Here is a 16,517-nt window from a genome sequence, read left to right on the forward strand (position 1 = left end):
GTCTGAAAAGCTTTGACCTTCATGCCGACCTTTTATTTCAATGTTATACTTTGCAGCTGAAGTATAAATATGTGTTCAGTATACAACAAATACGACATTCATAAAGTTTGTGTTTTTCTGGTGTATTTCATTTTATAGAAAGTTAAGACAACAAACACTTATTGCACAGATACTAAGCTGCTATTTCTACAGCAGGTAAGACTAGAAAAGGAGCACAGTTCGTAGAACCATTACATAGAAGAGACTAACCAGTAACACAAATATCTTACATTAGTAGTAAGGTCAACACAGACAAATTGGACATGAACACATCGGGTACTTTAAGACTACAAAATAACTTGACAGGTGAAGGAAATGAGCCCACAGTACAAACATTGGTAAACATGTAATCAATGGGAGGTGAAAACTCTTCTGGTGAAAATGAAAACAGCTTCTCAATGTGCTAAGACGGTAATATATTGTAAGGTAGATAATTGCTAAAATGCTATCAGAAGGTCATTTTGACTAATGTTGGACATTCTGCAGAACAGCCATTTTAAAGTGAACCTGTACTGAAAAGCTAAATAATTCCCCTACCATAGCTTGTGTTGGCTTAGTCCTTTCTTATCCTTCATCAGCAGCTTTTATAAAGTTAGAAAAAACACCAGGCCAGTTATTCTACCTAGCACTCATCAGGGCTGAGGGGACAATTCTATCTAAACCACTACCCTCAGTGATCACATTCCCTGCAAGACCTATTACAAGAAGGCAGTACACAAGCACAGGCTTTAAAGGAAGAACGCCACTACCTTTTATATTTAAAGTAATGTTTAAAAAACAAGACTTTTTCTATTTTAGTATGAACAGGTACACTTTAAAAAGTATTAAGCAAGGTTTTTACACTTCTACAGGACTGTACCTTTGCTCTGTTAAGCTACAGTAGAGTTATTCTGATATTTTAGTAGGGCAATAACATAATTACAAATTACCTCCACTAATGTCATCACTTGCTCATTGGCCACCCACAGAAATTTTTCATGTTCACGAACATTAATGGCCATAGCAAGGGTAATTGGAAGCCTCTACAAAAACTAGAGCAACAAATGCAGGCTCTATGGTTGCCCTTATGTCGGATATTGGAAGTCACTTGTCAAATCCTATTAATCCTAGGTATCTTAATCATCCCATGATATTCCCATCACTGTACACCAACCAATAGCATTCTTAGGTGAGTGGTTGATATTCTGGTTTTCCATAGATAATTGAGTCTGCTCTTAAACACAAAGGGTGAGATTATTTTTGCTATGATATTCTAAAAAATCTGAACCCTTGATGGCTATGGACTGTGGTCATGGTCAATTAGGCTCAGACTGGAAATTCTTTGACAGAAGCCCTGGTTGGTCTAAGAATATCCATATGTGTTACTAGAGCAAAGTTTTCTAGTTTATACAAAAGCAGCACCCAAACCTAATTATAGTGCTCTGAAGACAGCAGTGCCAGTGCCTAAACATTATAGCTCTGCTATGCATGTCAAGTTAGTTTAAATGCACAAATGTAGCATGATGTATTTCTATGGCACAGCTTTGCTTTCAGTGTGACCCTGCGTGTGATGATTCCCACAACATGATAACATCCTACAAACCGGTCTGTCAGCTAAAACAATGTAACATGCAGATGATTATGACAAACACTGAAACCGACATATCTACCACACACATCACAAAAACCGTATCCTAAACTGCAACAAAAATTATGTGTTGTGACAACTCAGTCGAGATGAGGCATATGAATGTGGATTCTCTTGTGTTGTCTTCTCTTCTTCAGTGGATGTTTGACATGGTAACTTACAGACCTGCACCATATACACTTGCAGATGTCTGTCATGATGTGATCACAATAAAAAAATACTTGTAGATACAAATGCAAGCACTGAGAAAGCTGTAAATGGCTGAGCTGATGGATGTTACTGGAACTCCATCAGACCATGATATCTGTCTTTCTAAGATATTGAAACTACAATATTCAATGTATAAGGGGTTACTAAGGGATGAAAGTGAAGGAATGCTTGGCGTTTTTTGGAATAACCGTGTGGATAGCAGAGATGTGTTTTACTTCTAGCAACCAATCATAAAACCAGCATATATTTACTTGAATCAGGAACATTCCTATCATGGGGCAGGTGCAGATTTTATATTAGTTGTTCCTGACTGTTTTCTGCTAATATAAATAAAGAAGGAGGTAATGCACAGTGCCATGCTAGCTTATGCTAGCATAAACAGCCATGATCTGGGGAATGGAGGCTTTAAACATGGATAGGACTTACAAAGGAAATAGGACAGGAGCAATATTTTAAGGTCAGCCTCATGCTTATGATAAAACTACTCTGATTTAACTAAAGCACTGCAAGTTAAAATTCACCTGATTGCTGTGAACCACAACACATCAATACTATTTGTAGTCTACTACTCGAAAAAACTCATATGGTATCTCATGGCTTAGATTTTACTCAAATCTTTTTAGCTATGGATTGAGATTCAACAAATGTTATGGAGAATGAGTACATAAAATATAAATAAGGCTTTACAAAAAGGTAGAAAGTAATATCACCTTCCAAGCACCAAGTAGCTCTAACATGGCCCCTGTGTTACACAAAAAAACATTTTTATTTTACATTATTCACATATTTATAATCCACAAAAAGGAGATGCTATGAAATGTATGGAGTTATTTAATGCACTTACAAAAAATGTGAACCCAACACAGCAAAACCTCTACATTGTAAGGCCCCGGCTATGAATCAACATCTAAAGGTGTACTCATAAGAAAGGCTGTTTTTTTATGCTTCAAAATAAGATTCCCTTTTAAGCCTCTGAAGTAAACAAAAAAATATATACATTCAGCAACTGTATGAGAAACAGTTTTTGCTATACAGAGTTATGGTTTTTGCACTTGTGAAATGGAGGCAAACTGGATGTCATTAACACACCTAATTTGAAGATACATACATTATTTTAACAGCACAATGGGTAAGCTATTTAATTGCATAAGCTAAATCTGCAGTTAATGTGGATATCTATGAGGAGCACTTCTATTACACTAAACCTACTTTTTGCACTAGTTGATCTTCTTGGCTACATGAGAAATATTTGGCACAAAAGACCTGCAAACTAGACTATACTTAAAAGGTATTTCCAACTACACAGAAATCAGTGGTGGTCCTCGATGTTACAGTTCAGCCAACCGTTTTCACTCAGGTCTCATCGTTCAAGCCTTTCTTTCTGCGGTTAAGTGTTGGATCCATAGAAGTCTATGGAAATCACTAATACAGGAGCTGCAAAATGATGCCATCTGAAAGTGCTCTATATGGAAGATCAAGGGGAAATCATTCTTGGGAGTTGGTAGTGGGTGAAAGTGAATACTTTGCACACATCCATGCCCTGAGTCCTGTTCTAGCTCTCAAATCGATGTTAGTCCATAAATGTATATAGAAAATCTCCCTCCACCACAGAAAAGTAAAGACAGCTGAACTGGAAGTTGCTAAGATTAATACTTTCAGACGAGAGATTTAGGTAAAAGGATGTGAACAGAGTTTACACACCATATATGGATCATACTATACACCACTACTGATTGGTATTATTTACATGGCTTTTTGTGTAGTTATCCTTTAAACACTTTTGGTCATTTTACTCTTTGTAACTCTGAGAAATACACACTTTCCCAATATTAAAGGCCCTCTTTCTGAGACAAACTTCTGTGATAGCTAAAAAGACTGTTCGGAAACGGCTTATATTTATCAAGATATCCATAATTTGTTGCATTGTTAAATTAAAGTGGCCATACTATTAAATTACGTTAAAATAATGCCAAAAAATTTACACCTTGTCTTTGGGTGTAACCACATTTTAAAAAAAAAAATCTCTTTCTTAAAACACCAAAAGTGGAACACTCTCCTCATTTCATATTTGTCACTGATAAGATGGGGGTTCTGATGTCAGTTTTGTAAGTAGTCAGTAAGAAAAAAAATGTACAATAAGAAAATAAGCAGTGGAATTCAACAATCTAATATACATTTTACATTCAACAAAAAGATACAACAGTAACTCTCTACAGAAACGTTATTTTCCATAGCCCTTGCCCTGTCACAATTATTACAGGCACACTTTTTAGCTTGTAAGAGTGTACCTAGACGGTAACCCAGTTACAGGTTGGATTTCTAGTACAAACTCCTTTGCTTTTTTTTTTTTTTCATACACACAACATGGTACAAATGCAAATAAACCACAACACAGTGCTGGTTATCAAAGTAGTTTTGATTTAGCAGCAGCCACTACAGTAAAGAGGTCTTAATGAAGGTGCTGGCAGATTATGTCGTCTTTTTTTGAGGACTACTCTGTGAAACACTGTCCTTTCCTCGTTTCTGTCCTTTTAAGTCTTTATCTGAGGAAAGGGAGGAGGAATTCTCCAGAGGTGCAGCTGGTGGCTTAGGTATACTTTTTGTGATGTTCTTCTTGCTGGGAGAAGAAGGTGGATCTCTCCGAACTGTCCCTGGTGTGGTGGTACTAGAAATTTGTTTTTCAACGACAGGTTTACTGGATAGGCAGCCTTCTTTTGTAGCAGGGCAAGACCTATTGGAGATCTCTTGGAGATCCTTCTTTGACTTAATAGTATCAACATTCATATTAAGATTTTGCTCCACCTTATCCTTACAAACATTCACAGGACATTCGGCCAAGTCTGGTTTGGATAAAGAGATGTTCGTACTTCCAACTTTGGGCAAAGCAGCACCGCAAGAACTTTTAGTATCACACAGTGCATTCCTCTGGTCTCCTTTTCCAACCAAGTTCTGAGAGATGCTAGACTTTTGCTTGTCTAAAGTTAACTCTCGAATATCCCTACTGGTAAGGGGAGTGACCTTTTTGCCCTTGTCATTCTGAACATAAAGTGCTTCGGTGCATTTATTTTCTTGACCATTGTCAATGGGTGGAGAACCAGTCTCTGTAACATCAAGAACAGCTCTACTTTGTACAGAACTTTTGACAGTACTGGCTCTAGTTAATTTCATATGTGCGCTTGTTTTTTCTTTAAGATGTGTTTTTGCGGAACAATCCTTAAGGTTAATAGTGCTTGCAGCATCAGGCCTGACTGTTGCAGTCACACTGACACTCTGTTCACAGTTAGATAGATTGGTAGAGTCCTTGCTATTTATGTTGTTTTTGGAGGATGCAGAGCTAAAACTGGGTCCCTTTTTAATGATATCTTTATTCTGAATTGAAGATCCTGCAACTGCATTTAATCCAGTGCTAGCTTGTGTAAAACCTTCAGCTTTATTTGTAACTTTTTGATTATTTGGTAGGTCCACCATACTTGGCTTAGTGTTTTGCGTTAAAATGCTTTTTTCAGACAGAACTATTTTTACAGAACTGGACTTAGATTCAACTATCACTTTTGGTTTGTTAGGGGAGCTGACAAGCTGCGGGCAAACCATTTTTTGTTCTTCTCTAAGTGGTGAAAGAGCCTTAATACTTGTTACAGGTGGGATATTTGCAGCTGTACATGACTGCTTAATGTCAGAAACGCAAGTATCTCTTTTCAGAAGGGAGGGCTCTACACCATTCTTCTTTATATTCCCTGGATCTCCTTTTTGTAGAGTAGCATCTTGCAGCTTATTTTGGCTATAACAACGATTCTTGTGAGCAAGCTCTGCATTCTGCAAAATCTTTTTGGCAGCGACAAGTTCAATGGGACGACAAGCATCAACATTTTTTATCACACATTTTTGATGATCAAGTGCCGTTTGGGACACTGCTATCCCCGGATTTCCTTCCTCTATACAGCTCAATGATGAGATGTACTTTTCCGATTTGCTATAGTCTGCCAGAGTTGTAGCAGTAAAATTCTCAAAGGAATCCCTTGACATACGAATTCTTTCAGTGGATGATGAACTATGTTTTTGCTCTAGTGAGCACTTGACAGAGGACACCTCCTGATTTACCATTTCTTGTCTATCAACTTTTACAGAAGTAGACAGCTGGTCAGTTACTGGGCATGATGTTGGCTTTACTGTGCTTATCCTCTGGCTTTGAAGAGGATTGGTAAAATCCACTAGGTTTTCCTTTGTTCTAAGGCCCGATGACTCCTTGTTTTGACAAATCTTTGCAGTGCGGCAGTAAGGTTGTAGAGGCTCACAGGCTTTTGCCTCCAAGGGTCCCTTTTGCACTATGGGAATATCAGAGCAATTAGAGCTGGGTTTGGTAAATATCACATTTGCGTTATCTAGACCTTCACTCTTTAGGTTTCGGCTCTGCTCATCAGATTTTGTTTGATTATTACAAATATCAGGTTCAGCTTTTGTAACCTTTGGTCCTGACAGCAAGGCTATGTCTAAAGTGCCTTCAATTGGCTTTAGGGATGAAACAGACCTTCCTTCTAGCTTATATTCAGAAGGGCTTTTCCGCACAGGTATCTCTGTGGTTGTAACAGTCGATTTGTCTACATTATTTTCACTTCTATTGTTTGAATTTTTTAAGGGTGTAAAAGAGACTGGAGTGCTCTGAACACCGGACATATAAGTCCTGTTATCAAGCAAGGCTAGAGATTCTGTCTGTAAATGTACAGGCTTTGCCTGCATACATTCGTGAGATACTGGAACAATTTTAGGCTTTAAAACTGGACAAAGATTACCATCTTTGTCTTCAAATGATTTTTTCTTCCGGAAATAATCAATGTTTGCTGTGGCAGGTTTATCTAACTGGTCATCTTTTATACCCTTGTCGGATGGATGGGCAAGTTTCTCTTGCAAGGAGGAGGAGGAGGAAGTAGGTCCTTTCTTGAGTTCATAGGACATGTGGGCAGTTTCAGCAATTTGAGAGCTATGATTGAATGATTGACTATCTAATGAAAGGCTGGTACCATTTGGGCGAGAACTGATACTCTTGCAGGGAGTTTCTTTGCACATATTGCCTCCTGAACGAGAGTCGTAAGCAGGAAATTTATTTTCAGATATGGCTGATCTTTTTATTTGTGCTTTGTCTTCTTTGTCAGCTTCTGTTAGCTGGTGTCTGATTTCACTATGCAAATCTGATATTATGTTTTGTTTCAGAAGAAAGTCCTGTCTTTCTGAAATATCTTTCTTTTTTATGACTATTTTGGCTTTAAGCTTCTCTTTATCCAGCTCATCCAGTGACTCTTGCCTCCCCAGTTTTCGAGATGCTGGGCGCTTGAGACAGCCTTGCTCCACAGGTCTAACACGTGTAGATGCTGGAATATCACATGTGTTCTCCTCAAGGCTCTGTAATGTTACATCACGTTGTGTTTGCTTATGAACTTCTTCCTTGGTTATCTCAAGATTGTGCTTACGTGGACATAAGTGCTTTTTCTCACAACAATACGATGGAGAGAGCTTTTCTTCTGATTGAACTCTTTTTAACAATGGGGATCTTGGGGGCTCAGCACTCTTGGGTCTGACAACATGTCTTACTATTGTTGGTGGAGAGTGCATTTTTGCAGGGAAATTGGGTGGTGCCTTTGAGTTCCCCATGGAGTATCCGTGTAATGGTGATGGAGAGCGCTGCGGTGAGGGAGGCTGAGGAGTAGGTGATGGTGTCCTTGCCAATGGGGAAAGTGGTATACTGCCTGCAGACTTCCGCCTTCCAGACCTGTACCGCTGTCCTCCAAGCTTTGGTCCCAGGCCGTGTAGAGTGCTAGGCCTTATGTGGCCAGAGCCAGCTGGAGAATTAGGAGCACTTGAACTTGGGGAGCTACTCTGTGAAGAATTGGTGCCTACAAATAAAAATAGAGACAAAATTAGAATGTACAAAAACCAAAAAAAATATGTTACATAGGAAAGTTGTAAATTCTAAAACAGTAATGCCCACCATGTGGCCTTTATTACTTGTTTCCCATGTTGTTTTTTAAACAAAGCCAGGAAAATAATTTTACTTGTATATAGGCAATAAATAGGAGGTCCCCAGAATATGTTGCCATTTAGGGATTTATACAAATTTGTTTCCAGTGCAGAAAAATTTAATTGAAGAACTTCTGATGGCCTGAAGCCTTTTTGTTGCAAAATTTACTTTCATTCCCAGCTAGTGGCTTTATATGTCCCTCAGTTACATTTTATTATGCTCCCTAGTAGACACTAAGCAGATGTTTAGCAGCTGTCTGTATGAAAACTCTAATTTATTTTAATTATGCTTAAGCTTAAAGTAAAAATCCCTCTAAAGTGAGGGAAATCACTGGAAGTCTCCAGAGACACCCAAATTAGCGTCCCATTGGAAGATTTCCCTATTTTCTTGTTCTGGTTACCACTCAAAATCTGAGAATATCTTGCACTTTTACGGATAACAGTCAATCAGACAGCCCAAAAAAGTTATAATCCCTCTCCACTCTAAAACAGAACAAAAATGTTCTTTCAGTTATTTGAATGGCTATGTTTAGCCACAAAAACAGCAAAAAACTATTAGAATCATGAATCAACTCATGACAGCAATTCATATGGGAAAGTGGAAATAATGAATACAATATCGTATAACAAATGAGATATTTTGTGATTTTCTAAGCTAATACTTTTTTTTTTTTTTTTTTTAAGACTATTGCAGTTGATTGTTAAAATAAACATAATGGAATAGTATGAAAATAAAATGATAGCCATTAGTGCCATTCTCTGCATCATTGAATTGCAAAGGCAGGGCACTGGGGTCACCCCCCATCAGAGGGAGGTCCAAGAACTGACACCCATGACTGAATGAAGCTAGGTGTCAATCAACTTGGTAAGTCTGTGGGGAACAGGGGGGACATGATAGCAATTTACAAATACGTCAATGGTGATCCCAGCGTAGGAAAAAAACGATTTCGTCTCAGGGAATGTAAGAGGACACGAGGCCACACATTGAAATTGGAAGAAAAGCAGTTTAACCTTAAGCTGTGTAAGGGGGTTTTCACTGTCAGGGCGATAAGGATGTGGAACACTCTTTCACTATTTATGGTGTCAGCGGGGAGTATTGATATTTTTAGAAGGCTCTTAAATGTGCATCCTGAATAACTCAACATATAGGGATATGGGAAATAATTATTGACACTGACACGCATACAGCTACACAGGTTGAACTGGATGGACCATTGTCTTTATTCAACCTTACCTACTATGTAATTATGTAACAGTGCGAGAGAGCAGGCTGCTATTGCAGCGAGAGCAGCATTTTTTTTATCTTTTTAAATGCTGGACCATCTTTTCTTATCTGGGAAAGAGAAGCCCGGTTGCTTAAACGTGTATTAATGTCTCACCGGATGGGAAGTCAGGAGTGGAGCGGCAGCTGGGAGTTGGAGACCTGGGTGACAAGCTGTGGGTTGGTGATGCAGGTAAGCTCTCTCCAGAAGACAGGGAGCGGTTTAAGCAGGAGAAGCTTCGGCTTGTGTGAATCAGAGGAGATGGCTGCTTGGTCAGTTTTTTGAAAAAGGACCTTCGCCTGAAAAAGAAAATGATATGCTCACAACTAATCACATTCTACAGATTTATTTTGCAATTTCACAGAGTGAATGAAATATGGTACAGTACAAAAATAGGCACCATTCAGCAATAATTACGTAATGGAGTTCAACACTTTTAGACACAAAAAGCGTGTCAGCTGTTTAGACCATATTAGCACTTCCAAGCTAAAACCACATAAAACCACAAAACAAGCACTTTGGCCAAGCACTCTCATAAGTCTAGTAAATAACCTGGGGTGTTTTTTTTTCAGTCAAATGCTACCATTTTCCATTAGGCTTAACCAGTACTCAGGTGCTCCTCCTGGAACAAGATGTGATGTGAACATACATTTTTACAGCAAACTTTCAAAGGAACCTGCCATTTGAAGTCCCATCCAAAAAAAACAAACGGCAACATCAGCCCAGTATTTATAGATACCCCACCCCCACTTACAGTAACCATATTTAGAGGTGGTATGATTGCTGCCGTTTCCAGTATTTATTTTTATTTTTTTAACAAGTAGGTTGCCTTCAATTAGGAACATAAACGAAACAATATTAGGCCCGGTTCAAACTGCCACGACTTGGGATCTGACTTGTGAGACCTCAAGTCGCATGACATGTGAAATCCCATGTTAGTCAATGAGAGCTGTCCTAATTAGCACTATTGAAGTTGCTCCGACGTTAGAAAAGGTTCCTGTACTGCTTCAAGGCAACTTCTATCTGACTTGTGCCCATAGACGTTAATGACAGTCATCTCCAAGTTGGATTCTCATCTATACTGATGTGATTTGGATCCAGGATCACAGGAAGATTATCCCAGGCAGTGCATGGCATCTTCCTGTATGCTGTTATCCAAACAGCAAATTGCCAGGAAGTCACCTGGCAAAGTCACACTGTAAGTCGTGCAACTTTCAGTTCGCAGTAGTGTGAACTGAGCCATATATGACTTCTAAAATTACAGTAACTGTATAGGAAATTATGCTGGAGAATTGTACAGGTACACGTCGGTACTTTGACGCCAAATACCGCGGTTATGGCAGACCCCGGTATTTTTTAAAATAGTGGGCGATCGGCTTTCAGGTATGGGTGGGTCCCAGCAGCGGATTCGCCGCGGGATCACCCTTACGGTGTGGCGGAAGAGGTGACCCCCCCCCACATCCCGGACGTTTTCCTCCCGCTTACCGGACCCGCCGGCAGCGGGGAAAACGATCCTGTCCTCTCTCCACACAGACAGGAAGTCGAGTGAGGGCAAGATGGCCCTCACTCGACTCTATGGTCTTGGAGGACCGGAGCGACGTCAAATGTTGTTGCCTAGCAACCGGCTTAAAGAGCCGGTTTTCTTTAAACCCTTTTTTTTTTTCTTTTTTAGTGTCCTTGTGAGATCTGAGGACTTTTTGACCCCATATCTCACAAAAAAGAGGCTCTGTCATGGCTATTTCTATTACAAGGAATGTTTACATTCCTGGTAATAGGAATAAAAATTATCATTTTTTTTTTAACTGTGTAAAAATCAAAAATAATAAATAAAATAAATAGGGGAAAATAAATAAATAAAAAGAAAGCAACCTGTCCCCGTTAGCTCGCACGCAGAAGTGAATGCATACACAAGGCCCGCCCACATATGTAAACGGTGTTCAAACCACACATGTGAGGAATCGCCGCGATCGTTAGTGCGAGAGCAATAATTTGAGCCATAGATCACCTCTGTAACTCTAAGCTGGTAACCTATAGAAATTTTTAAAATGTCGCATATTGGATTTTTAAGTACCAAAGTTTGTCACCATTCTGTCAGCGTGCGCAATTTTGAAGCATGACATGTTGGGTATCTATTTACTCGGCGTAACATTATATTTCACATTATGGAAAAAATTGGGCTAACTTTACTGTTTTCCTATTTTTTAATTAAAAAAAGTTATTTTTTTCCAAAAAAATTTCGTTTGGAAGAACGCTGCGGAAATACGGTGTGATAAAAAATATTGCAACGATCTCCATTTTATTCTACAGGGTCTCTGAAAAAAAAAATATAATGTTTGGGGGTTCTAAGTAGTTTTCTAGCAAAAAAAAATGATTTTAGCTTGTAAACACCAAGTGTCAAAAATAGGCCTGGTGGGTAAGTGGTTAAGCAAACACTAAAATCTAGTTCCCGCCTGCCCTATGGGCAGATGTTGGAAGGTACTTCCTGGCAGACGAGAACCACACAACGTCACTTCCTATACTCCGTGGAACGCATGCCGGCAGCGTACCCGGAAGTGGATGTATTCGTTGTGTTACTGCTGTTATTTACATGCGATCTTATGCTATACCTTTGTGAGTAGATTTCATCTATTTTTTATTTAATAAATGCTCTACGGGCTTCACTATTTTTGGCTCCTTCCCTTCCTTTTGAGCACTTGATCGAGAGGGGACCTTTGCATAAAGGCTGGTGGTCTGTTTGATAAAGGCTCTGCTGCCCCGTTCATCCCTACTGGCCATTTGGTTGATTAACCACTGCATATTTGAGGCTCTAATATATCCTAAATCTGGTAAATGTATCCCAAAAGGGTCTCTTTGAAAGCACCTTGGCACCTGTGTGAAGCACTTGAAGCACCTTAATTCTAAGTGGACTATATATTTTTGGACTGCACATGATTCAGCACTTTGGCACTTATGCACTATATATGAATTTAATTGCACTTTTGCATACTTATTGATTTATTATTCACATTTATTGTTATTATGATTGAATGATTTTTGACTTTTTAGATATTGTCACTAATACACTTTACTATTTATATTTTATAATTTGGGAATTATTTATATTTTAATCACTTTATATACGCCTGGTAGCGCTGTTTTAATATATCTTAAAATGATGGAAGGTGGTTGCATTATCCTGACCGGACGTCATATGTTGGCGGCAGGATAATGCACTCTGCGCACCCCCTGGGGGCGCGCAGAGCGCGAGCGGTGATCTCGGTAAAGAGCCTACTGACATAGGCTCTTTACCATGTGACCAGCTGTGTCCAATCACAGCTGGTCACATAGTAAATAGTAAGTGCCGTTGATCGGCTTTCCTCAGTTCGTGCCTGACAGGCACGAGTAGAGGAGAGCCGATCTGCGGCTCTCCTGACAGGGGGGGGGGGTCTGCACTGGTAATCAGAGCATTGATTACCAGTGCAGACCCTTGGGGGGGGGGTGCCACTAGAACCACCAGGGATGCCCACCCATGACCCCAGGGATGCCCACCATGGCCACCAGGGACGGCAATCAGGGCTCAGGGAGCCCGCCAGTGCCCTCCCTATCAGTGCTGCCCACCAGTGCCCTCCCCATCAGTGCTGCCCACCAGTTCCCATCAATGCCATCTATCAGTGCCGCCTATCAGTGCCCATTAGTGCCCATCAGTGCCACCCATCAGTGCCACCTATCAGTGCCCATCAGTTCCACCTATTAGTGCCACATATCAGTGCTGCATATCTGTGCTGCATATCTGTGCTGCCTATCAGTGCTCATCAGTGCAGGAAAATTTACCCCAGATGCCAGCATCCTTAGATGTGCCTGTTTCAATCATCAACCATGTGAGTTGCTAAATGTTGTACCTTCATTAAATTTAACCATATTGCTACACTTAGAGGCGCCTCTCTTCTCTTTTATACTCAGCTGTGACTTGAGGCTACTTGTATATCAAGACATCGCTTGTATATCAAGTCAAAATTTATTTGAAAATTTTGCTTGTCTTGCAAAGCGCTCTTAAACCAAGTTACTCTCAAACCAAGGTTTTACTGTACATGCTGCCTATGATTGGTGGTGTGCAGTGACGGCTCAGCTGGGTTGGGACTACGATCCGAACACACCTGAGCCCATCCCTTATAGCCACTCTTCTCTTGCTTGCTCCTGAGATGGACTAAAAATGATAAGATCTGTAGTATGCATAGAGCAGTGCACATGACCGCAACTGTGATCCAAACCTGGATGCTAGGAGAGTCTCATCAGCCATTCCATGACCATCAACTTATTCACTAAAAGTTTTAAACAAGAGATCGAAATGAATATGTATCTCAGTTTATGGTACTGTTTTGTTCTCACTTGGTATATACATATTTTACCATCATTACAATACTATTCCTAAAGATCAATATTATCATCAAATACTTTATGAAGTTCTAAAGGTGAAAAAAAAAAATTCTGCAAAAGCAACTGCACACAGTACTTCATATCTATGAAATATAAACAAGCTAAAACTCACCGTTCCATATTGTCTTTCTTCTTGGATTTCTTGCTGTATCTCACCATGCGGCCTCTGTAACTATTCCTCCTTGCAGGGCCTGTTTTTATCGATGTATTCTCAAAGGAGGTTGTGGTGATTGCCACCTTGCTGCCACTCTGCCAACAAATTATAATATGTAAGAGATTGCAAATTAGAAATACACGCTTTTGTCATCCTTACAGAATGCAAGCTGAATTTAGAAGCCAATTGGCTACCATGCACAGATGCACCAGATTTTGCAATCTCCAGTTTTAATAAATCAACCCCATGGAGTCTAACTAGAAGATGGGGTAGGATCTTCACACTTGGGGTAATGGAAGTCATTGCAGGGAGTAAAATGCAAACCCAAAGTTTGAATTCTGGTCACTACCATTTACAAATTTCAGACAGTAACCTAGCCTATTGCTACAGAACTTCATTATACATTGTTGGTGAAATCATTTTCCACAGTTCCAACTAGCACTTTTTCTATGTTTTTTTTTTAAACTCAAACAGATGTGCTATTGTAAAGAATACAATGTTAATGAAATAGACTACCAGTCAGGGCACATTTTCTTTAGGAGCACCACAATCCAATATCAATGAAATTGACACCTTTAATAAAATAGAAACATCCAACAATAACTTGTGTTGCCACCATCCCTTACTCACTGCAATTAAGCCTTTGTATTTCTCCAATGGGACTTTAATGGCAACAAATTATAACCATTATATGCAAAAATATATATATAATATTTTCTGTATTCCCTTGAATACAGTTCCTCACAACTGTACTCCCAACTCATAACCGTATCTCTTATCAGGTTAAAATATGTATTTTCTGGAATGTAAAAACATCCTGCACAATGTACAATTCTGAGCAATAATGTAATTTTAAAATGATATGTTTTATATGATGTAAAATAAAGTGATTATGTTGCCAATCAACCCTTTTGATGTGACTAGGGGGGCGGGGGAACGCAACATATCCTCTAACACAGGGCTCAAAATTTCAAGTCCTGAGCTACTAGCCAGGCCTTAAGGGTTACTCGCCACCAGTTGCCCCACCTATAGGAGACGCCCCCCCCCATCATGTGACCATAAATAAGACATGCTGTGCCTTGTAGTCCTATATTAGACCCCCCCATCATGTTACCATAAATAAGACATGATGTGCCTTGTAGTCCTATATGAGACCCCCCCATCATGTGACTATAAGACATGCTGTGCCTTGTAGTCCTATAGGAGACCCCCCCTTAGCCATGTGACTAGAAATATGGAATGCTGAGCCTTGAAGTCCTATAGGAGACGCCCCCCCCATCATGTGACCATAAATAAGTCATGCTGTGCCTTGTAGTCCTATATGAGACCCCCCTTAGGCATGTGAATAGAAATATGGAATGCTGAGCCTTGTAGTCCTTTAGGAGATGACCCCCCCATCATGTGACCATAAATAAGTCATGCTGTGCCTTGTAGTCCTATATGAGACCCCCCTTAGGCATGTGAATAGAAATATGGAATGCTGAGCCTTGTAGTCATTTAGGAGATAACCCCCCCCCCCATCATGTGACCATAAATAAGTCATGCTGTGCCTTGTAGTCCTATATGAGACCCCCCTTAGGCATGTGAATAGAAATATGGAATGCTGAGCCTTGTAGTCCTTTAGGAGATAACCCCCCCCCCAACCATGTGACCATAAATAAGACATGCTGAGCCTTGTAATCCTATAATAGATCCCCCCCCCCCCAACCATGTGACCATAAATATGGATTGCAGCCTCACCTGTGCAGGAGAAGAGAGAGGAAGAGGAAAGGCGGCCGGATAATCAGAGCGGGGATCGCTGCACTGTAACATCTTTCATTTGAATTGCCGGGCGCTCAGCTTCACACGTGGTCCTGCCTCCTGGCTCGGCTCCTATGATAGACGTCACACGTACTGGTGGTGTTCTGTCTACCAAAGGAGCAGAGTCAGGAGGCAGGACTACGTGTGAAGCTGAGCGCCCGGCAATTCAAATGAAAGAGGTTACAGTGCAGCGATCCCCGCTCTGATTATCCGGCCGCCTTTCCTCTTCCACTCCTCTCTCGCCCGCAATCATTTTCCACTCGCAAAATGCAAGCAGCCGAGTGGAAAATTTGAGGGCTGCTCTAACACCCTTCCCAACCCTTTCTTGGTCTTTTCCCCCCTTTTTTTTCCCTTTTCCTTTCGTTCTTTTTTCTCTTTTTTTTTTCCTTATATAGTCGAACTATGGGGCATCTAAGTTTGACTTCCCTGCAAGTTGGAAGACCCTCCTGCTGAAACCCAAGAGCGTTTGAATATATGTATTTCTTATGCATACACTATTGGATTGTTATATTTTTTATATCTGTGATTATATCATTGATCGGTCCATGCAGACCATTTACATTGCAAACTGATGTTGGTATTTTCAATAAAGCATTTATGGGAAAAAATAAAAATAAAAAGACTGTAATTGGTTGTCCTCGTGAAACAGACAGTTAACAGTCAGTGGCTCAGTTTCTTTACAGCACCAAATTCCAATAATAATTGAAATAGGCAGCTAACAATTGGGGGCTCAGTTTCTTTAGGGTACCACAATGCAATGCCAATGAATCAGACAGCTGATTGTCAGGGGCTTAATTTATTTACATGAACACAAAGTCAATTAAATATATAACGAACAGTAGGTGGCTCCATTCATTTAGAAGATTTGGGCTCCCATATTTTATTTATGATTTAATATGCAAATACAAAACAAAAGAACAAAATGCAAATGCTTAAAGTAATACTAAACCCAGGACCCTGCGTTCACTAAATCTGGTCTCCCACAGTACATGGAAATGCAATA

General features: G+C 40.0%; 1 protein-coding gene across 6 annotated transcripts in view; it reads right to left on the reverse strand.

The window, feature by feature from the left end:
- Window positions 1-4,274: 4,274 nt before the first annotated feature.
- The window catches only part of MAST4 (microtubule associated serine/threonine kinase family member 4), a 933,584-nt gene continuing 921,341 nt past the window's right edge, over window positions 4,275-16,517 (reverse strand). For all 6 annotated transcript variants that reach the window (XM_082272235.1, XM_082272234.1, XM_082272236.1 and 3 more), the window contains 3 exons: window positions 13,673-13,809; window positions 9,265-9,446; window positions 4,275-7,761 (listed from right to left, as the gene is read on the reverse strand). In XM_082272235.1, coding sequence (XP_082128361.1) covers window positions 4,346-7,761; window positions 9,265-9,446; window positions 13,673-13,809 — 3,735 coding nt within the window. In that variant the 3' untranslated portion in view covers window positions 4,275-4,345. The remainder of the gene's footprint in view (window positions 7,762-9,264; window positions 9,447-13,672; window positions 13,810-16,517) is intronic.

This window comes from Pelophylax lessonae (genome assembly GCF_965119305.1).
Source record: "Pelophylax lessonae genome assembly, chromosome: 1".
Taxonomy (NCBI): domain Eukaryota; kingdom Metazoa; phylum Chordata; class Amphibia; order Anura; family Ranidae; genus Pelophylax; species Pelophylax lessonae.